Consider the following 23,241-nt stretch of genomic DNA (forward strand, 5'->3'; position numbering starts at 1 on the left):
ATGGGAGGACAGACTACAAATAAAAATATAAATTTGCTCTAAGTGTTGTGAATGAAAGCAATAGACTGTTGAGATAGAGAGTAAGGTGCAGGGAGGGCACCCAGTGGGTGATCACAGACAACTAATCTAAGAAGGTGACATTTGAGCGGAGACTTAAAGGATGAGAAGGAGTCAGCCTTCGGAAATGGGGTCACGTTCACCGTAAGTCAGTTAAAAATAGCCCGCAGTCTCTCCAGCTGCAAGGTTGGACGTATGGGCAACGAGGCTCCGCCGCCAGCACTAAAGATGGCGGACATGGGGAGGGTGCGGGGCGTGCTCGCGCCGTGATTGGTCAGTCAGGAGAGGCGTCACGTGGGCGGCGGCGAGCATCCGGGCTCCCGGCAGAGGCGCTGCGGGGGCTCCCGGGAGCGGGCGGTGCGGCGTGAGCGCGGCAAGCGGACAGCGGCGGGGTCTCCCGGGCAGCCAGCGTGGACCGAGAGGCGCGCGTGCCGAGCATGGCGGGCTCCCTGCCTCCCTGCGTGGTGGACTGCGGCACCGGGTAAGAGCCGCGGGCTCCCACCCCGCTCCCTCGCGGCCCCGCTCCAGACCCGGCGCCGAGCACCTGCCCGCGGCCCGCCCCCTGTCTCACCTGGAGGCGCCCCGCCCGGGGCCCGGGTCTTGGCCGACAGCTGGGCAGGTTCGGGCGGCCGGCCCGTCTCCGCGCCCCGCTCCTCTCCTCCACGCCCGCGAGGGCCACGCGCGGAGCTCGCTCCCCTTGATGCGAAGAGGACCGAGGGGCGGAGTCGGGCCGGCTCGCCTCGCCTCCCACCTCCTCTCTCCGCGCTCGGCCGGGGCCTCCCGGGATGCCAGCTTTCGGGCAGGCGGCTGCAGACCCCGCTGCCGTCACTTGCCTTCTGCCTGCCTGACGGTGCCCCTGCCTTCTCACGTTCTTAAAAGGGGCCCTCGTTTTGGGTTCCCAAACGCATGCCATTTCTCCTTGCTGAGGAGTCTCACTTACTTGTGGAGGTTTTTATATTCATCTACCAAGTTGACACCTTTTTTTTGCAGCCCACTCTGCTCTCTTCCAGGAGTGAATGGTTCTCTCGGGCTAAGCTCTTGCTTTAGTTTGCGTAGAGTTGCCTTTTCATTTAAAAAAAAAAAGACTCCATTTTGAAAAACAAAGTCTAAATTTGGGAAAGCCTGTTTGTGGTATAGGTTTTATTTCGCATTACTTTTGGGGTGTGATTGCTTCTTTTGATGTTGAGATATGCAAAAGAGACCTTAGGAAATGTCCTGCACTTTCTTTCAGTGGCCCCCGCTTCGCTGTTTTTAGGAAGGTGCTCACCGAATCCGTCTAGCTGGTGGTTTAGAAATTCAAGCTTGCCTGCTAAATTTAGCCTCTTCAAGATCTTTCAAGATGGGGTTTTAATCATTTTTTCCACAAAATATTCCGTGGTATGTTCACCTTAGCCTTGATTCTTTTCTGTAGAGAAATGCACTTGGTTTAGTTTCCTTGACAACCTTGTAGGGGTGTCTTCTTTAATTTGCTTCAGTCCGTCTCCTACGGATAGTTCTTTCCTTTTGCTGCTGAAGCCACCGGTAGTGGTTACAGGCTGGAAAAAACTGCCTCTTTGCTTGTACTAATTTTCTTTTTTGAAATACACATTGTACCAGAAGTTCCGGGGCTCTTTATTTTAGAAGTTGTTTGCTACCCAAAACCCAAGGCCAAACCAGTGCTGATATTAACGCCCCCACCCAGTCTTTGGCTTCCTTATTCAACCCCTCCTCCCAGGAACTGGTGTTCACCCCACACCCACCTGAGGTCTGTTTGTGTCAGGAGTGCAGGCAGCAGGTAAAAGAATTTTTCCTTCTCACATTTGCACGTGAGATTTTTTGTTTTTGTGGTTTTGGTCTTGTAAAACTATTGAAATACAAAGCATTTCTTGGCAGAAGCAATAAAATGTGCCCACAGGGTTTGTCATACCTCTACTAATAGTAAGCTGGGGACCTTACTCATCATTCTTGCTGTAAATATCTAAAATGTGCTGCTCAGTTTTGACCTTTTGAGGTAGGTGGTATCTCACTTGGAGATGTAACTTCAATATATCTTTGTTTTATGGCCCAGTTATGTTATTGTCTTCAGGCTGTCGTAGGCTTTGGTGTCAGGACTTAGAAACAGTGGCCGGGAATCTTCCCAGTGGGTGTCACATGGACATGTTCTGTTGTGGAAACAACGGTGGTTAATTATAAATTTCCAGTGTCCAGTGTGTGGCCAGATGGAGCAGCCTGGAAGAGCCTAAATTTATTTAAGCATGTTAGTAGCTCTTACATTTCCTATAGAGCTCAGTGGTTTTTGGATTGACTTTTACCTCAAAATACAATAAAAAGGGGTAAAATGCAGATTAAAAATAACTAGGACCAAGGAAGAGAATGGGCATCACCCTAAACTGTAGACCAGTGGTGCAGCCGGCCGGCCTCACATTTGGCCTTAGTCTTCCTGTCTGACAAAATTATAAGAGGGTCACCATCAGTTATGTAATTCCTGTCATCGGGAAGGAAGAGAAATACCTGTTTCTCAGGTGAGAAAACTTTTCCTAGTACTAAATTCTAACAGAAAAATCCACACTGAATTATACATAGTGGACATTAATGATTGAGTAGACAGTGTACTAAATAGTATTTTTTAATTGCAAATAAATTTCATCCTGGGAGCCTGGCCTCCTCTGATGAGCCCTGAGACCAGCTCAGTGAGCACAGGCGAGCTGGGAGCCACGATAATATGGACCACGGCTCTGCCTGCTCCAGATGAAGCTTCATTTACTTCAGTGAATTACTAGGCTGCTTAGTGTTCAGAGAATATCCCACAAATCCTAGTGTTACTTCTCTTAACTGAACTTTTCGTATTTTTGAAGATTTTTATATTTTTCAACTTATTTTGAAAAACGTCAGATCTACTGAAAAGCTGCAAAAAGAGTACCGAAAAACCTGCTATATATTCTCCATGCAGTTTACCAACTATTAACATTTGCTTTATTGTTCTCTATATACTATACACATTATCATTTTTCTGAACTGTTTGTAAGTCGCAGACGTCGTGCTGTTTTATACCAAGATTCTTCAGTGTATCCTTTATGAAAACAAAGACCTTCTCTCATACAGTCACAGACCAGTGATCAAAATCAGAAAATTTAATGTTTATGCAGTAGCGTTGTCTACTAAATCTGGATCCCATGAATGGTCCCATTATGCCTCTGGACGCTCAGCTCTCTGCCCTCATCCAGCACCGTACACTGTGTGTGCCTGTCATCATGTCTTTTTAGTCTCGTTTCACTGGACCAGTTCCTTAGCCTTTTTCTCTTTCAGGACAGCGACATTTTTGACAGTCAGTTATGGATAATGTTCCTAAATTTAGGCTTGTCTGGTGTTTCTTTATGACAGGTACAGGGTGTGCATTTTTGTCAGGAGTACCACAGAAGTGATGTCAAAGCTTCTCAGTGCATCACATCAGAAGGCTTTTCCCCTCCAGCTTTATTGAGATGTACTTGACACACAACATTGCATAAGTTTAAGGTTACAACGTGTTGATTTGGTACATTTATATATTGCAAAATGATTATCACATTATGATACTAACACCTCCATCCCCTCACGTAATTACCTTTTTTTTTTTTTTTTTTTTTTTTTGTGGGGAGAATATTTAAGATCTACTTGTCTTGGCAACTTTCAAGTATAAAACAGTATTATGAACTGTAATCATTGTGTTGCCCATTAGCTCCCCAGAACTTACTCATCCTGTCAGAAGGCTGAAGATAGTTGATGGCGTTCATTTGGATTATTCGGATACAGTGGTGTCGAGTAGATTTCTCCATTGGACGGTTACTGTTTTCCCCTTTGTAATTAATGTCGTTTGTGGAGAGATATTATGAGATTATGCAAATACCCTGTTCTTCCTTAAACTTTCACCCATTAGTTTTAGTATCCATTGGTGGTGATTCTTGTTCTAATGGATTATGACAGTGATGGTTGCAATATTGTGGTTTTATTTTTAAAACTCCAGTATTTTCTACATTTATTAGTTAACATTTTACTATAAGGATGCACTTTTCTGTGGCTCCCATTTATTTATTTATCGTCTGTATGGGTTATTATCTTGTTCAAAGAGTTATTTATGTCATTCATACTATATTCAATGGATTATTATTTCTTATTGCCATTATTTGTTTTGATGCTTAAATTGTCCAGATGTGGCCAGCAGAAGCCCATTTGGGCTGTTTCTGGAGTTCTTTAGACATGTCCCCATCATTTTTTGAGCATTTTGTTATTATCAAAAGACTGCAACGTAGCCAGTGCAGTGCATTTATCTTTTTGCATTTTTTGCTGGGACATCTCTGAGATAGGTTTCTAGGAGTGGGATTTCTGGGTCAAAGGGTAAGTGCATGTGTAATGTTGCTATACAGTGTCAAATCCCACTCAGTAGTGTGTGTCTTCACCAGCAACGTGTGAGAGTGCCTACGGCTTCTTACAGACTCACCAGCAGAGTAATTGCCAAATTAAAATTTTTTTTACCAATCTAGAAGGTAGGAAATGATATCTTATTGTAGTTTTAATTTGAGTTTCTTATATTATTATATGGGAAGATGAGCATCTTTTCATATGGTTAAGAGGCATTTGCGTTTCCGTTTTCTGTCTCTTCATTTCTCTAGCCAGTTTTTCTGTGGGTTTTAGGTCTTTTGCTTCTTTATTTTCAGAAGCTCTTTATGGGTTGGGGTGTGGTGAGGGTCCCACAGACCACCCGCAGGTTCGTTGCTTTGCTAGGAACAAGCACAGGATGATAGTGAAAAGGTAAAAGCGAGAACAGCCAAGGAAAAAGGCACATGGGGCAGAGTCTGGAGGAAACCAGGAGCAAGCATCCGGAATCCTTTCTCAGTGGAGTCACACAGATGTGCTTAATCACAGCCAGTTGTGACGCACGTGTGAAACGTTGTTTACCGGGGAAGCTTGTTAGAGACTCAGTGCCCAGAGTTTTTATTGGGGGCTGGTCATGGCACCTCCTGCCTAGCACAAACCAGAATTCTAGAGTCTCAGAAGGAAAGCAGGTGTTCAGCATAAACTGTATTTGTGTTAATTTTATAATCTGCTACTTTACAAAATGCTTTTATTGTTTGTATGAATTTTTCCCTTGATCTTTAGGGTTTTCCAGATACAGAATTTTGTCATTGGCAAATAGGGATTGTTTTCCCTCTTCCTTTCCGTTTTTAGGAGCTCTAATTGCCTTTTTTTTTTTTTTTTTCTTTATTTTGACATACTGCAGTGGCTATTGCCTCCAAATAATGTTAAATAGGAGTGGAGTTAGTGGGCATTATCCTTTTGTTCCTTACTTTAGTGGATTAGTTTCTGGTGTTTCTAAAATAAGTAAGATGCTGGCTTTTGGGCTGCTGTGTGTATGTACATACTTAGACACGTATACAAATATATGTCAAGAAAGTTATACAAATATGTTAAGAAAGTACCTGTCAACTGCTATATTTTGGAATGTTACAACATGAATGAGTGTTGCATGTTGTATGATTTCTTTATAATAAATGGAACGTGTGGTTTTCTTCCTTAGCCAGTTAATATGGTGGATTTCCTAATATTGAACCACTCTTGCATTCTGTAATAATCCCCACTTGATCATGCTGCATTATTTTTTGATGTGTAGGTAGATTCTGTTAATATTTTATTTAGATTTTCATGTCAGTATTAGTATGAGTTATAGTTTAGTTTTCTGGTGCATTCTTTGTCAGATTTCGGGATCAGTGTTACCCTCTCTTCATAAAACAAATTAGGAAGTTTTCTTTCTTTTTCTGTGCTCTGGAATAGTTGAAGTAGTTTTGGGACTCTCCGAGTTTTAAGGTCTTGGTAGAATTCCCCAGTGAAACTGTCTGAGCTTAGTGCTTTCTTGAGAGGAGAGTCCTGCTGTTCTTTACATTTCTTCTAAGGCTGGTTAGACTTCCCACCTCGAGTGGAGTCAATTTTGGCATGTTGTATTTGTCTAAAGAACAATTCTCTTTCATCTAGATTTTTCAAATTTATGTATGCAGTAGTCTCATGATTTTTAAAAATCTTTGTTTTTATGGCTATTTTTCCATTTGTTGCTCACATTTATTTTGTTTTCGTCCTTTTTTCTTCATGGCTTTCCTAATGATGTGCCTATTTTGTGGGTCTTTTTTTTTTTTTAAAGATAAGCTTTGGGGTTTACTTACTAGTTCTGTTATTTTTCTGTTTTTTCACTTATTTCTACTTTTATCTTTATTTCTTCTGCCTTCCTTTTTTTTTTTTTGTTTTGTTTTTGAGTTGGCTATTAATTCATTTTAATTTTCCCTTTATATTGAAAAAGTATTTAATTTTGGCTGTTATATCTTTAACTATATGTATCTCTTATGTACAGGGATTTGGGTATAGTTTCTCATTATCATTTTCAAGACATTTCTGTATTTTTCTTTTGTATTTCCCTCAACTCAATATTTCTATACCAGTATGTTTTAAATTTTTCAGGTAAAAGGGCCTTTTTTTTAATTTTGTTTTTAATTCTAGTTTTATTACAGTATGGTCAGAGTGCTCTTTATATTCTGTTCTTTAGACTTCACTGTGTCTAAGATAATGGTCAATTTTGTGAGTGTTCTGTATGTACTTGGAAAGAGGAATATTCCCTATTGGTATGTTCAGAGTTCAGTGTACATCTATATGAGCTATCTTATTGATGATGTTATTTAGGTCTTCCAGTTTTTTTGTTCACTTACTCTTTGACTGAGAATGGTATGTTAAGTGCTCCTATCACTAGTGTGTTTCTTGTTTATTTCTTCTTGCTTTGTGAAAGTTACTGCTGCCTTATTGAGTGCCTGCATGTGTAGATTTGGCTTATTGATTTTGAACTTCACCAGGGGTGATATAGGTGGGTTGTTTGTTGGGAAATCTCCTGGTCTTATGGTCTTTGGCTCTTTCCTCTTGAGCTGGTCATTTTCCCCAGAGGATATACTTCTGATCATCTGCTTGGAGGGTGGGGTCTGGGTGCTTGTGTTGTGAGAGCTGAGTTGGGGGCGGAGAAGGGCGTGGGAGAGGGCCTCTGAGCTGTCAGCTTTTTTCTGTATTCGGTCAGGTAACCCCTTTCTTTTCAGAATAGTTCCCGGACTTGCCCAGGCCAGGTGACTTGGGAGTCCGAAGGCCCTTGGCTTTACACTCTCCAGAGTCAGCTTGCGGGAACGCGGGGGTCAGGGAAGGGTGGTCGCCCCGAGGTGTGGGGCGGGAGGGGGCAGTATCACCTCAGCTTCGTGTTTTGGGCCCTTCAGTCCTGGTTCCACAGGTGCCTGTGCAGCCACCCATTCCGGGGCTTTTCAGGGTCCGGGGTGTGTTGGGCTGGTTCTCAGCTTTGCCCACTGCTGGATTTTGTACACCTCCAAAGCCACTTACTACTGATCCTCTGCTATCCAGGGCCAGAATCTTGCTGTTACCTCCTCTTCTTTTCTCCCTATTGTTGTGGTTTATATATCTTCAAAAAATCATTTTGCTTTGGTTTTAGTGGGGCTTCGGAACAGAGTGAAATTAGATCACGTTTAGTCCACCATTTTACCCTGGAAGGCAGAGTTCACTTGATAATGCACCAAACCCACAAAGAGGCCACACATCATCATCTTATATTTACTAGCCATAGGGCAAAGAATGCTGCTGTAGAAGAAGAAATGGACAGGTATATAGGGTAATGTAACATTTACAGATCAAATAGAGAAAAAGAAAAAAAAGGATATTGGATTTAGATAAAATAATTAATAAATTTGAACTTACATGTTTAACTGTGTCCTATAAACAGAGACTACCCTTTTCTGTATGACAGACAACCCAAGAAACGTTTGAAGAACTTCATCATATGTTAATATACAGTGTACAGTGTGGGGAGTGTATATTATTTAGAACTCTATCATTAGGATCTGGGAGCAATTTTAGTTTTATCAAAATCATATTCTGAGTCAGTGTAGTCACTTTTTAAAAAACTGAAAACATCTTAGGAGGGGGTAGAGCTATTCTGGTTGAAGTTGGGCGTTTGAGACTGGACCTCATAAGAGGTCTCAGTCAAAAAAACCTCCCTGCAGGATACAGTTTCAAAAACACTGTTTTAAAATGTGACATTTCCACTTTCACACATAAATTAATCGAGCTTACATTGTCACCTTCTGCTCTAGACACATGGTTGTAGGCGGGATATATATAAGTATGTTGAGTTGACGGCAGTCAGATTAATCCTTCTCACTGCAGGCAGTTACTGCTGTGGGCAGAGGGGCCTTTAACAAGAGGAGTGAAAGAAGTTTTGCACAAGGACCTTTTAAAATGTTTGGGGCAAATAAGGATATACTTTATTTACAGAAAGAGACATTGGAGGATACATGAGAATAGGATGGAAGGCGAAATGGGGTAGATGGGTGTAGGAGTGAGAGTGAGACTTTTTATAGGTACCTTTTTAGAGTGTTTGGAAGTTTGAACTATGAGAACATAGTTGGTTAACAGGCAGAGTTGTAACTCTTGGTCTTGCTGTATGCAGCTATTGATCTGTTTCCGTATCTTCTGTCTGTCCTGATTTCCGTATGAGAAAAGGTCTCAGGTCAGGGGATGTGTGGAAGGTGACACTGAGTTTGAGAATATGGCTGGCAGTCTGTAAGCTTAGTTTATGTATTTTTGAGAATGATGCTTGCCCCCACCATGCTGGCTGTCCTTTGGGAAGATGGTGTTCAAATAAACAAACAAAAAACCAAAGCCTTTTAATGTAAAAGTTGTTGATCTTATTTCCTTATGTACACATGTTTGGGAAAATCTGATTGATGTGTCTCTTCATGTATCAGGTATATCAGATGTACACAGAACTGGAAGAAATGATACAAAATTTTAGTGTAAGGAGAGACTTTCAAGGTAGAAACTGCAAAGGAAATTATTCAGGAAAATAACTGGTAGATTTGATCACCTAAATTATTTAAACAATTGTATTTCAGAAAATGTATAACTGAAGGTAAACAACAAGCTCAGAAAAATTAGTAATATATATGAGCAAGCATTAATATCCTCAATATGTAAGAGTTTACACAAATTGATAAGATCCAAAAGTCTAGTAGAAAAATTATCAAGGATAATTCATGGAAGAAATACAGATCATGACTACACATCAAATAACATTCAGTAGTAAAATAAAATTATTGACTATGAGATCCTTTTACTTTTTGAATTAGGAGATATTTTCCAGAAATGGTAATGTTTAACACTGAAGTAGGGATTGTTATTACTCACCTTGTACCAATGAAGCAACTAAAGTAGGAGGGATTAAAGTCACAGAGCTAGTGCTGCGCTTTGAACCCAGCACTCTGGGCCTCATTAACTCCCTCACAGTATGAAAATATACTGTTTTGCCACTATTTTTACTATGAACTTCCCTCTGAGAACTGCTTTTGCTGCATCCCATAGATTGTGTAGGATTGTGTTTTTACTGGCATTTGTCTCAAGGTATCTTGTAATTTCCTCTTTGGTTTCATTGTTGACCCATTGGTTTTTTAGCACAACTGTTTTCAAATCGTATCTATATATGGCCAGTAACATAAGTCTGCTTCATTTTTGTTGGTTGTGTAGCATTTTATTGAATGATTGCAATATAGTTTATTTAATTTATCCTCTATTTATGGCATTTGAGTGTTTCCAGTTTTTTCGTTGTTTTGCTGTTATAATGCTGTAGAGAGCATTTTTTGTGCATATCTTTTCATACATGTAAAAGTGCTTCTGTGGGGGTAAATACCTAGAAATGTGCTATTTGGACAGTAGGGTGTATGCATTTAAAACTATTTGGATAATATGGTATATGCGTTTACATTGTTGATAAGTAATGTGAAACTTCTCTTTATAATGACACTTCAGCCTTTTAATAACACCCATGTATAATTTACTACCACCTTCTTCAGTATTGGCCCAGATTTTGAATGGTTTTGCATTAAATTTATAGGTGAATTTAGTGATATGTGATGTTTCTTTTAAAACTCTTGACTCATCCTGTATGAATAAGGTGTGTCTCTGTTTGTCTCCTTGTTTATGGAGAGTTCCTCACATCATATGGTTTATTCTCAAGGGTAATATTTTTCTGTGTTGTTGCCATTGTGAATGGGATGTTTTCATCCAGTGTATAGTCTCACTTGTTACTGGTAGGAAAGTTGCTGATTTTTGTCTCTTCATTGAGTAACTGGCCATCTTGCTGAATTCCCTATTGCTTTTTGTTTTTCACTTAATTTCCTTTGATATTCCAGGTCTGTAATTATGATTTACAAATAAATTTTGCCTCCTCTTTCCCAGTATTATTCCTTTTATTTAGTTCTTTGTGATTTGTATTATCTGGTTCTTCCAAAACAATGTTAAATGAGAATTATGGTGGTGGGTCTCCTTGGCTTCATTCTGTCTTCAATAGGAATGCTTCTAGTTTTTCACTGTCCTTTGGTTTGAGAGATTTTTTCCCCCCTATTATCTCTTCCTAAGGATTAACTATTTCTGTTTTGAGCCTTTTTTTTTTTTTCCACTGCTAGATTTTTTTCATCACACCTTAATTACATAAATAGTTTGCATTGAAAAGCATTTCCTACATTTTTTTCCCCATAGAATACTTAAACACACAGTATTCTAAATAAGACAGACTCGGTACATCTGAGTCCTTTCTTCTGAGCCTCTAGCCAGTATTAAAGTTCAACATTATAGGTACATTTTATCTGATAATGTGGTAGGTGTAGATGGTTTTGTTAGAACGTGAGCTTGAGGATGGGGAGCTTGTGTTACATAAACGTTCACAGATGATCGCATGTGGTATAGTTTAGTCAGTGATTCCTGGGCTGGTTGATCATCAGAACCATGGCAGGGGAGGGGCAGGGGATGTTTAAAATATGGATGCCTAGGCTCCTTCTCTGTGATTCTGGGACAGGCCCTGGGAATGTGTATTTTCAGAAGCTTCCCAGGTGATCTGATCAGTCAGGCTTGGTACATTCTTTCTAGATGCCTACCCAGATGATCTTAAACTCACCTGCCAGATAATGTGGGCCATGCTACTGTGAAAAACTCAATCTGAAATCATGTTTCTAACAGGTGACCATTTTTAAAAAAGTATAATTCACATCATTTATTGTACGGCTTTCATTTATTTATTTTTACATTACATTTTTCTTTTTTTTAAATTGAAGTATAGTTGATTTACAATGTTGTGTTAGTTTCTGTTGTATGGCAAAGTGATTCAGTTATACATATATATATTCTTTTTCATTATAGATTATTACAAGATATTGAATATAGTTCTCTGTGCTGTACAGTAGGACCTTGTTGTTTATCTGTTTTATATATAGTAGTTTGTATCTGCTAATCCCGAACTCCTAATTTCTCCCTCCCCCCTCTTTCCCCTTTGGTCATCATAAGTTTGTTTTCTGTGTTTGTGAGTCTAACAGGTGAACATTTTGGGGAACATTTTGAGGACAAGGGCCGTGTTTCCCCTCCTCTCCCTCTCTCAGTGTCCTCGTATATGCCTGCTACATAATTTCTAGCTAGTAAACTGGTTGGAATGTTTCTTTGTTTGCATAAATGGTGTCTTGAACACTTTACCTGTTTAAGAGTTGTGTTTTACTTGTTGATTTCTTTTTGGTTGTGTTCTTTGTATATTTGCACCATTGTAAGATCATCTCTAATGGGGTGTGCCAATTTAGCACTGGGTTGTCCTCCTAGGAGAGAATTTTAGGAGGAACACTTGTTAGTTATATTTACAGTGTTCTGTTTAATAGGGTCTTGTTGAAGTTCTATATGAACCTGTATTGATGAAGATTTTGTTAAAATTTGAATGTCTCTTAAAAAATATTGTTACATGTTCCTTACGTTGTGATTATTCAAAGTGAGAAAACCTCAAGTGTATTTGATGCTATATAAAAAATAGCACAGGAAGATTAAAAGACATTAAATTACCATAAAGTGATCTGAGTCATTTGTGCTTTTGCCAGTGGTTTTAATGGTTTCAGTTTTGCTAGCAAAGGAAGGGAAGACCTCATAGCTAGTTGTTAGTACCTACAAATATTAATATAGTTTAATGTTAGTTTGCCTCAGTCATGAAGATCATTGTTTGCCGAGTGTTACTGCTGCAAGGTACTCATGTGATTCTGTGACAGAAAGCCTCCCTCCTGTGAAGGCTGTGCTGTCTCAGAACGTGGTGACTTCAGAATCTGAACACTCTAGCAACTGTTGCCAAGTGGCATGTGGTAGTGGCATCATCAGTATATAGTTGAATTTTAGAGCTGTGGGCCTGGAAAGTGCCCCCATGCATTTCTGCAGCCTGACCTTTTGCTGCTGTGGGCCATTGTTTATGATTTCAGGGCACAGAACTTGGGATGGAGTTGAGCCATGGTTGTTGAAGGACACCTGGTACTTTTAGTTTCACTGCCAGTGCAGTTTATCTCCATCACTTCACAAATTAGTTTGTGGTGTTTAGAGTGGGCACGGCAGAAGGACTGAGTAATATGATTTTGGACGCAGAACGTCCTGTTTTTTAAAAAAATTTTCAGGGACTTCCCTGGTGGCGCAGTGGTTAAGAATCCGCCTGCCAGTGCACGGGGTATGGGTTCGGTCCCTGGTCTGGGAAGATCCCACATGCCGCGGAGCAACTAAGCCCGTGCGCCACAACTACTGAGCCTGCACTCTAGAGCCTGCGAGCCACAACTACTGAGCCCATGTGCCACAACTACTGAAGCCCACGCGCCTAGAGCTCATGCTCTGCGACAAGAGAAGCCACCACAATGAGAAGTCTGCGTACCGCAGCGAAGAGTAGCCCCCGCTTGCCGCAACTAGAGAAAGCCCGCCTGAAACAACGAAGACCCAACTCAGCCAAAAGTAAATAAATAAATAAATACATTAATTAATTAAAAAAGTTTTTCCAAAAATTTAAATTAGGAAATATTTCAAACATACAGAAAAATAATAGTAAAAAATAACTCAAACATGTAGCTAGCACTGTTGTAGTGCTTGTTCTATTTATCTTTTTAATATATTAACTCACTAATCCTAGGGGGTAGGTTGTATTATGATACTCCTTTTAACAGATGAAGAAACTGAGGTACAGATAGTTACACATTTGGCAAATAACAGAGCTGGGATTTGAACTCGGGCAGTCTGGTGCCAAAGTGCATGGTCACAACCAATACAGTACACTCTGTTGCCATTCAGAAATACCAAAAGTAATATAACGGACATGAATGATACTTAGCGCCTAATTTTAATAAATGTTAGTATTTTTCTATACAGTTGACCCTTGAACAACAGTGGGGCTAGGGGCACCGACCCCCCCGCCCCACAGTTGAAAATTCGTGTATAACGTTTGACTCACTCAAGACAACGAATAATAGCCTACTGTTGACCTTACTGACAACATAAATAGTCAATTAACACATATTTTGTTGTATGTATTATATACTATATATATATTTTTTAAATTTTTATTTATTTATTTATTTATTTATGGCTGTGTTGGGTCTTCGTTTCTGTGCGAGGGCTTTCTCCAGTTGCGGCAAGCGGGGGCCACTCTTCATCGCAGTGCGCGGGCCTCTCACTATCGCGGCCTCTCTTGTTGGGGAGCACAGGCTCCAGACGCGCAGGCTCAGTAGTTGTGGCTCACGGGCCTAGGTGCTCCACGGCATGTGGGATCTTCCCAGACCAGGGCTTGAACCCGTGTCCCCTGCATTGGCAGGCAGATTCTCAACCACTGCGCCACCAGGGAAGCCCCTATATTCTTAAAGTAAGTTAGAGAAAAGAAAATGTTGTTAAGAAAATCATAAGAGAAAATACATTTACAGCACTGTACTGTATTTATTGGTACCATAAGTTTACATCATCTGTTTACAAGATGAATCATCTGTCAGTACCTACATCAGTATTATACAAAACACTGTAGATGTTATATGTGTTACTAACACTAGACATCAAAAATGAAAAGAAAATGTGAAAAAGGAACTCATATTTATTTACAATGCATTTCAAGCATTAATAACGAAGAGGCAGCAGTATGATGGAAACCTAGTGTAGTGTAATTGATACATCTGCTTCTTGGTAGCCCAGCCTATACACTGATGAATGAATTGTTATAGAATTTTTATGGTTAACAGTATTACAGTCATATTCATAATACAGTATTGGAAGCATTGTTGCATTTTAAACACCACCACTTACCTGTGATGATAGACTGGTCTGCAGGTTCTCCAATTACTGGAGAGAGAGAGAGAGAGGCATACTGTAATGTAACTCTTTGAAAGCAAAGTAAGAAAACGAACACATTATTAATTTTATTTTTTCATTTTATTTTTTTATTGAAGTATATAGTTGATTCATTATTAATTTTATATTAAATATCACTTAACCTTGTGCCTGTGTAAGGATAGGCTATCCAGTTCAGTGTAAGTCTTGCACACGATCTTCTACACATATATTTTTGTATATTTATTGAAAAAAAATCCACACATAAGTGGGCCCGTGCAGTTCAAACGTGTGTTGTTCAGAGGGTCAGTGGTATTCATATTTGTTTCAGGTGTTTTTCTTTTTTTTTTTTTTTAAATAACCCTATTACACAAAACCAAGTGTGAGAGATTGTATCAGACAATGTCTTTGGTCTTTTCTTATCCCATCAAATTGTTTTTCTGACTGTCAGCATCCCCCCCTTTCAAACACTGGTTCCTTCCCCAGCAGTTTGCCAGTGATTGCCTTTTCTTACACCTGGTAAGAACTCATTCAGCAGATACTTATGGAGTGTCTGCTGCAGCCAGGACTGTGCCAGGGTGGAGATAAAATCAAGAAGAAGGACCCTGTTCTGGTCATCCTGCAATTTATAACCTAACAGTGTGGGAGGGTGGGTTTCTTGAAGTACGAGGTGGGTGGTGTGGCTGGTGAGCGATGTGGCCCCTGTTAAAAGCACAGACTTAGGTACAGTGCAGTGATTCTAGGGATTTCTGGCCTGCTTGTTAGCTTCTCTGGACTTCTTTAGCCTTGGGTCAGTCATTCACTTTGTTTATATTTGTTATTTGGGATTTACTTCCAGAAAAATGGTTCAGTTGAAGATGATACGGAGTTCTTAAAGTTCAGTATATATTGCCTTCCCTGGGCTCTGGGTTGGCTTCGACTCTCCTTTTGGGTCTGGCGAGCCCTGGAGTCGAGGACTTGTGGGTCCACTTGGTTTGTGTACTTGGGTAGAACTTGGGAGTGCCCTCAGATGGGTCTTGCCTTTTATAAACTCCTTGTTGGGCCTGACGGGTCTCAGGGCCTGGCCTTGCCCAAACTCTTGTGACACCAAGACCTTAGTTCCTCGGAGACTGAGCAGTAAGGCATGATTTAAGTGGACCCGACTTGCTTTTTTTGTCTCCCTAAACCTTATTTATTTAATGTGTGTTCAAAAATAGTAAAATGAGCAATATGGTTAAAATACACTTAAAAATCATAAAATTAGTTAATTAGAACTTGGAATGTATTAATCACATTGAAAAATTTAGTATCAGGCATCTTGAAATAATTTGTAAGATAGCATGAGTTAATAAAGTTGCTTTCAGCACTGCTAGGAAGTGTTTTTATTCCTTGGGAACATTACTGCAGAATGATGGCTCCTCGCCTCGACCTGACCGCTTGGTACAGAGGGCCTGCTGAGAAGGTGGCACTCAGGAGTCTTTCCAGGGTCACATTTCCAGCAGATGGTTCCGGGGGGTGGTCCCCGCCCCACTTTTTTTTTTTTTTTTTTTTTAGGAGATAAGCAAATGCTTTTGGAACAGATGGTAGTATTTTGGCATTCATTTTAGTTAAGACTTTTGGAATCCATCATAAAGAGTATCTTGACAGAAGATGGGCTCGTTCTGCAATGAGATGATAGAGAGCTGCTTCTGTCGGATACTCTCAGCACCTGGCAGTAGCTCTTCTAGCCCTGTGCCATGACACTTTAAGAAAATTATGGGATTCCCTAACCCCCCCAAAAGTTCACGAAGTCTGGGAAGTAAGTACATTTTTTTGAGAGGCAGCTCTGGAATTAGAGCCTGCATATTTAGATTTGGGTTCTTTTTCTGTTCACTAGCTGTTTGGCTTTGGGCAGCTTAATTAACTTCTCAGTGCCTCAGTTTTCTCATCTGCAAAACAGGGGTAATATTTACTTCCTTTGTAGGATTTTTGTAAAGATTAAAAGAATATAAAAGCACCTTAAAATTATTAGGGATACACAAATGTAATTCATGTGTTAATATATGAATTTTTCCAGTAGAAACAGGCATATTTTATGTTTTTTGCTTATCTGAAATTAGCGTTTGATTCTTAGTCATCACGAGGTTTTTTTGTTTTTTTTTTCTTTAATTTCACGGGCATATTTTCAGTCTTGATATTTTAGGACTTGGAGAGCTTGTAATAAAAGACATTAATGGGATATAGAGGAGAGTATTATTATCTAAACATGTGTTGATGACTTTGTGCTTTTAGGTATACCAAGCTTGGCTACGCAGGCAACACTGAGCCACAGTTCATTATTCCTTCATGTAAGTAAAGCTCCACCCTCGGTTTATAAAGGATTGTGTTTCTTATAATTGTTCTAAACATTCTAATTCTGTTTTTCAAGGTACATGAATTTACTTGCCGTCTTCTTTTAGATGATTGTTCTGGTTACTGGGGAGTTATTTATGTTGGCATCTGGCTGCTGAGTATTGCTATTGGCCATAGCTGTCACATAAACCCCCCCAACTTTCTAGTCCTTTGATTCTCTTCTGATACAGTCCTTTGTCACAGTCATTGGAGTTTTAGCTTGGGTGGTTGGCAGAGGCCTTCATTCAGTCATACCTGTCTGAGCTGCTTACAAGAAGTATATGTGGTTCCTTAAGGTTAATTTGTAATTTTAGGTAAGTACAGTTTTATTAACTTAGCACTTTGGTGGACTATCTATTGTATTACACTATTCACTTTATTGAAAGTTGTTTTTTTTTTTGAAAGGAGAGGCCTGTTTTATTATGTTCTGAAGTGTTCTGTCTTTGTTTAAATGTTAGTCAGTAGAGCATAATAAGGGAAGAAACGTCCACATTTTGGCCAGAGTGCATCCTGCCCACTGTTTATTCACAGGAGACCCCAAGGTCAGGTTGGTTGTCCACAGGGTAGAATTCTTCTCTGAAACTGTTTAACTTCTGGGTTATTTTTTGGAGACTGTTTACCAAAGAGGCAGGTATGTCAGTCAAGAGTGAAGTGAAGTTCTGCCTCCTAAATGTAGCCCTTGTAAGATACGTCACGATCTGAGGAATTGTAAGCTGTTAGGGGCTCAGGGACTTTGGAGAAACAGGTTCTGACCACTGTGGAGCGTGAGCAGCCTGGCGGAGCAGTGGGGAAGGAGCTCAGTTACTAGTGTTTGTTCAAGGGAGACTAAAGGCTTTTTGGTGGATGTGGGTATTCACATCGCTAGAAAGGGCACCCTCATTCCTTGAGAACAGTTAATTCACCTCATTCCAGATCCTTGCTTGCTGGATAACTGCTCATGAACTTGGTTTTCTAGGTCTAAATGCTTGGTTACTATGATGGGGTGTCCTCGACAATAGGCATGATTGGTCTGCTGGTCCTCATTTTAAATTCATGATTTGTTGTATTAGTTTGCTAGGGCTGCCATAACAAAATACCATAGACTGGATGTCTTAACCAACAGAAATTAATTTTATCACAGAATAGAAGCTTGAAGTCCAAGATCAAGGTGCCATCAGGATTGGTTTCTGGTGAGGCCTCTCTCCTTGGCTTGTGGATGGTGCCTTCTCACTGTGTCCTCACATGGCCTTTTTTTTTTTTTTTGTGCATGGCTGAGAGGGAGACCTCTGGTATCTCTTCCTCTTCTTATAAGGACACCAGTCTTGTGGAACTGAGGCTCTACCCTTATGACCTCATTTAACCTGAGAGGTCCCATCTCCAAATACAGTCACATTGGGGGTTAGGGCTTCAGCATAGGAATTTTGAGGGGACACAATTCAGTCCATAACAATTGGCATTCTGTAGGATAGATCAGTCTTTTGTGAATTTTATATTGTGAATGCCAGAGAACTGGATCATTCCATGCTGAACTGGTGAATTGGAATTGGACTTTCCGATTTTTCAAAGCAGATTAGTTTTAACCTTGTGAAGTGCAGCAGCTCTAAGAGGATAACCTTGCACCTCTTGCTTTAATACAACTGTCGGCAGCTTTCAGTTGGCCGCCCCACTTCACCTGTCATCATTAACAGAGAGGGGATTGAAGTCAGCTATTAGCAGGATTCCATTCACTGTCAGCAGGCGTGGCAGCTCTCACACTGGTGCTGAGAACAGCAGTGGGAGAAGCTAGAAAGAAAAAGGTCAAGGAGGCAGGAGTAAAGGAAGAGCTATACCCTTGGCTGAATTTGTTGCAAGAGTTAGAGAAGCCGCGGGGGGCAGAAGGGAGTGCGTTGGGACAGGTGGACAGAGGGCCTCGGGTACCTTGGGCAGCAGACCTGCTGCCCTCTCAGTCCTGGCAACCGAACCCTGTTTGTGGTTACAGAGGCTCTGTTCACAAGGTGAAGTTCAAGATGCAAAGTGGCTTCGCTTCCAAAGAGAGAAGGGAGCTTGTCTGTACGTGTGTGGCTTTGTGGAGAGTGCCGGAACAGGGCCTTTCTGGTTCTGGTGGGCACAGAGGGGAGGCACCTCCCAGGCAGAGGGTGGCAGGAGAGCGGGCTGGGAATGTGTAGAAGGCCAGCACTTGTATCTTAAGGAATTGTCATTTTATTTTGCAAACGGGGAACCTTCACATTGTTTCCCAGGCTCCCTCAGGGGCCTCGTCCCAGACTAGAGAGTCGCCGAGCCCTGTCCTGGTCGACCAGGGCAGCCCTGCCTGTATCTTATTTATTTGAGCTTCTGTGCAGAATTTGCTTGATTGTTTGAAGAAAGGTTTTCTCTATTTTTTTTTTTCCTTTAAGTTGTTGGAGAATGTTGAGAGTCATTGAAAAGTTTCAGGCAGAGGAGTGTATGTGTGGTGATCACATCCATAGAAAGAGGATGTGGGAGGGGTCAGGAGAAAGTAAGTACATTGTAGACAGTTGGTGTTCGAAGAGTTCAGGTGTAAACGTCCTGTAGGCAACTGGGTAAAAGGTTTGATGCTCTGGGGAAAGGTCTAGACTGGAGACAGGGATTGAGCCCAGAGATGCTTTTGTTTCTGAATGTCTTTTAAATCTTTATTTTGGAAAAAAAAAGAAAGACAGAAAGAAAGATAATATAACAAAGACCCATTTACCTACCACCCGGAATGAACGAATGTTAACACAATTGCATCTTGTAAATACGTAATACAGACACATCCGTGTGAGTGCCAGCCCCCTTTTCTCTCCTCCAGTCCTTCCCCGCTCTCCCTCCTTTGCTGGACATTAGCTGTATTCAGTCCACACTTCATCCTTATGTTACAGATACAGGATACAATGACAGTATGTAGTATTTTGTGAATTTAAACATTTCCAAAATGATAATTATACCGTAAATAACTTTCTGCACTGTTTTTTTTTAAACCCTCAATATTTTGTTTTTAAGATGTATCAGTGTTGCTATATACAGATCTAGATCAGAAATCTAATACGTGAATCTACATTTGGGCATTTTCCAGTTTTTTCTCTGTTGTACAAAATGATACAGTAAGTATCTTCTTATCCACATGTGCTAGTTTCCCAAGAGAAAATATGAGAAATGGGGTTGTTTCATCACTTAGGTATGCACCTCTTCAGCCTTGTCAGGTATTGCCAGATGGCTTTTCCGAGCGCCTGTACTGATTTAAATGCCCATCAGCAGTGGATGGGAGTTTCTGATTCTGCACATCCTTGACGACAGTTGATCTTATTTGACTTAAATTTTTGCCAGTCTAATGAACGTAAAATGATGTCTCATTTTATAAGTCTGCATTTCTCTGATTACTAGGAAGGTTGAGCACCTTTCATTGTGTATTTGCCCATTTTTCTGTTGCATTTTTTGGTCTTTTTTATGGAGTTACAGAAACTCTGTGTATACTTTGAATACTAATGTCTTATAAATATCCTCTTCTATTTTATTTATTTATTTATTTATAATTAATTAATTAATTTTTTGGCTGTGTTGGGTCTTCGTTGCTGCACGTGGGCTTTCTCTAGTTGCAGCGAGCGGAGGCTACTCTTGGTTGCGGTGCATGGGCTTCTCATTGCGGTGGCTTCTCTTGTTGTGGAGCACAGGCTCTAGGTGTGCAGGCTTCAGTAGTTGTGGCACGTGGGCTCGGTAGTTGTGTCTCGTGGGCTGTAGAACGCTGGCTCAGTAGTTGTGACGCACGGGCTTAGCTCTTCCGCGGCATGTGGGATCTTCCTGGACAAGGGCTCAAACCCGTGTCCCCTGCATTGGCAGGGGCATTCTTAACAACTGCGCCACCAGGGAAGTCCCTCTTCTCCTATTTTAAGATGTCTTTAAAATTATTTTTTAATCCCAGAAGTTTAAAAGTTTCATGTAGTTCAGTTTTTCAGTCTTACCTTTTTTATAATTTGTTTCTATTAAAAAATGCATTTATAGTCTAAAGTCATAAAGACTGTCTGTATTTTCTTCTAAGAAAAAAAATTTTTTTTTTTTATGGTGTGGGAGAGAGAGTTAATTTGTTTTCCAAATGGAAGGCCAGTTGCCCCAGCACCACTTATTGGAGGGTGCCTCTTCAATCATATTGAGGCACTGTGTATGGTTGGGAATATTTATGGTGTTTTTCTGTTGCAAATTCACACTGTATTAAATACTATTACTTTGGCATGTCTCTTTATATCCGGTGGGTCTGGTTCCTCCTCCTTTTTCTTTCTCAGAGTAGCCTTGGCTATTCTTAGGCCCTTACTCTTTATCATAAATTTTAGAATCAGTTTAAGGTCAATGAAAAATTATGATGGGATTTTGATTAGAGACACATTGAATTTGTAGATTAATTTGGGAAAAACTTGATATCTTGGGACTTCCACGGTGGTCCAGTGGGTAAGACTCCACTCTCCCAATGTAGGGTGCCCGAGTTCGATCCCTGGTCGGGGAACTAGATCCCACATGCATGCAGCAACTAAAGATCCTGCATGCCGCAACAAAGATCCTGCATGCCGCAATGAAGACGCGGCGCAGCCTAAATAAATAAATATTTTTAAAAATTTGATATCTTTATGAATTGAATTTTCCTATCCAGGAATATGGTATGTATGTTTTATTGTTTATTCATGTCTCTTATGTTTTTCAGTAATGTTTTTCAGTATTCTTTAAAAAGCTCATACATACCTTTTGCCATATTTATTTTTAGGTACCTTTATGTTTTTTTGCTGTTGTGAATTTTTTTTTAAATTAAATTTTCTAATTGTTGCCACCATAGTAGGAATGCTGCTGAATTTTTAAAGTTGTTTTTGAATCCAACAATCCTGCTGCCCTGTCTTATTTGTTCGAATAGCTTGCAGGTTCTCTTAAGTTGTCTATGCAAGCTATTGTATTAACTGCAAATAATGGTTATTTTGTCTCTTCCAACCCCAGTACTTCATATTTTTTTTCTTGATCTGGCTGCACTGGCTAGAACTTCTATCAGTGACTAGAACTGGGGATAGCCGGTGCTTTTGTCTTTCTGATTTTAAAAAGAATGATTTTACTGTTTTACTAGTGATTGTAGGTTTTTGTGGAAATGCTTTTTCAGGTTAATACAGTGCCCTTGTATCCCTAGTTTAATAAGAGGTTTTTAAAAATTTTTTTTTAAATTATGAATAGATGTTGACATTTAAGGCTTTTTGTGTATCTCTTGAGATGATTATGTGGTTTTGACATTTAGGCTCCTAATATGAATTAATTGATATATTTTTCGAATGTTGAACGGTCTTTTATTTTATTCTTGAGATAAACCCTACTTGGTTATGAAATATCAAGTACATGCTGAATTGTATTTGCAAATATTTATTTGGGATTTTTTTATCTATGTTCAAAAGTGAGATTAGTCTATAATTTTTTTGTACTAGTTTTGTTTGGTTTGTACATCAAAATTATACTGGCTTTATGAAATGAGGTTGTTAGCTTTCTTTTCTGTTCTTTGGAATAGTTTATATAAGTTAGGAATTATTGTTTGAAGGTTTAGTAAAATGTTTGACATTCTTTTGAGAAATATACTGGATATTTTTATTTTAAAAATTACTGTTGTCAGGATTTCCCTAGTGGTCCAGTGGCTAAGGCTCTGCTCTCCCAATGCAGGGGGCCCGGGTTTGATCCTTGGTCAGGGAACTAGATCCCACATGCTGCAACTATGAGTTTGCATGCTGCAGCTAAAGTTCCCACATGCTTCAACTAAAAGATCCCGCATGCCGCATCTAAAGATCCCTCATGCCGCAATGAAGATCCCACATGCAGCAACAAAGATCCTGCGTGCCACAACTGAGACCTGGCACAGCCAAACAAATAAACAAACAAATAAATAAATAAATGTTAAAAAATAATTACTGTTGTCTGTCAACTGCTGTAGCAAGTGTTCTTGAGATATAGAATTTTTATCTAAATCTTTAGGTGTATTCTTCCTTAGATATACTCTCCCTGATAATTTTCCTTAGATTGCCTTCCAATGACTTTTTAGCACTTGGAGAATAGCTTATGTCTTCTGGTTATACACATTCTATACTCATACATTTTTTTTTTGATCTGCAGAACTTTTACATTGTTCTTTATTAAGTTTAATCTTGTTAGTTTTGATTCATCATTATAGCTAACTGAGGTGCTTTATTTTTTAATTTGTTTAAATAATTTACAAGCTCATACATACCTTACAACTATATTTTATTTGTGTTTAAAATATTTTATTTTGAAATAGAGAGTCACAGGAAGTTGTAAAGAGAGTTTAGAGAGGTTCTGTGTACCCTTTTTCCTGTTTCTGCCAAAGGTTACATCTTACACAATCATAGTACAATATCAAAACCAGGAGTTTGACGTTGGAACAGTGTAAGTGCAGTTCTCTGTCATTTTATCCCATGTGTAGATGCCTGTAACCACCACTGCAGTCACGATATAGAACTATTTCATCACCACAAAGATGTATTATTTCTTTATAATTACACGTATTATTACTTTATAATTACATGTGTTATTTCCCATGTTATTTCTTTATAATTACACGTATACCCCTCCCCTCCACCGTCCTTGCCCACTGACCACCACTAATCTGTTTCCGTCCCCATAATTTTGCTGTTTAGGGGATAT

The 23,241-nt window shown here is 39.9% G+C and overlaps 1 protein-coding gene across 2 annotated transcripts in view; it reads left to right on the forward strand.

The window, feature by feature from the left end:
* The first annotated feature begins 384 nt into the window (after positions 1-384).
* The window catches only part of ACTR3B (actin related protein 3B), a 61,607-nt gene continuing 38,750 nt past the window's right edge, over positions 385-23,241 (forward strand). Inside the window, exons 1-2 of one of the 2 annotated variants that reach the window (XM_068549743.1) lie at positions 403-538; positions 16,498-16,553. In XM_068549743.1, the coding sequence (XP_068405844.1) occupies positions 495-538; positions 16,498-16,553 (100 nt within the window). In that variant the 5' untranslated portion in view covers positions 403-494. Of the gene's footprint in view, positions 539-16,497; positions 16,554-23,241 lie in introns of both variants that reach the window. The other variant, XM_068549748.1, reaches the window with a different exon arrangement.

The sequence above is a fragment of the Eschrichtius robustus genome, chromosome 8 (genome assembly GCF_028021215.1).
Source record: "Eschrichtius robustus isolate mEscRob2 chromosome 8, mEscRob2.pri, whole genome shotgun sequence".
Taxonomy (NCBI): domain Eukaryota; kingdom Metazoa; phylum Chordata; class Mammalia; order Artiodactyla; family Eschrichtiidae; genus Eschrichtius; species Eschrichtius robustus.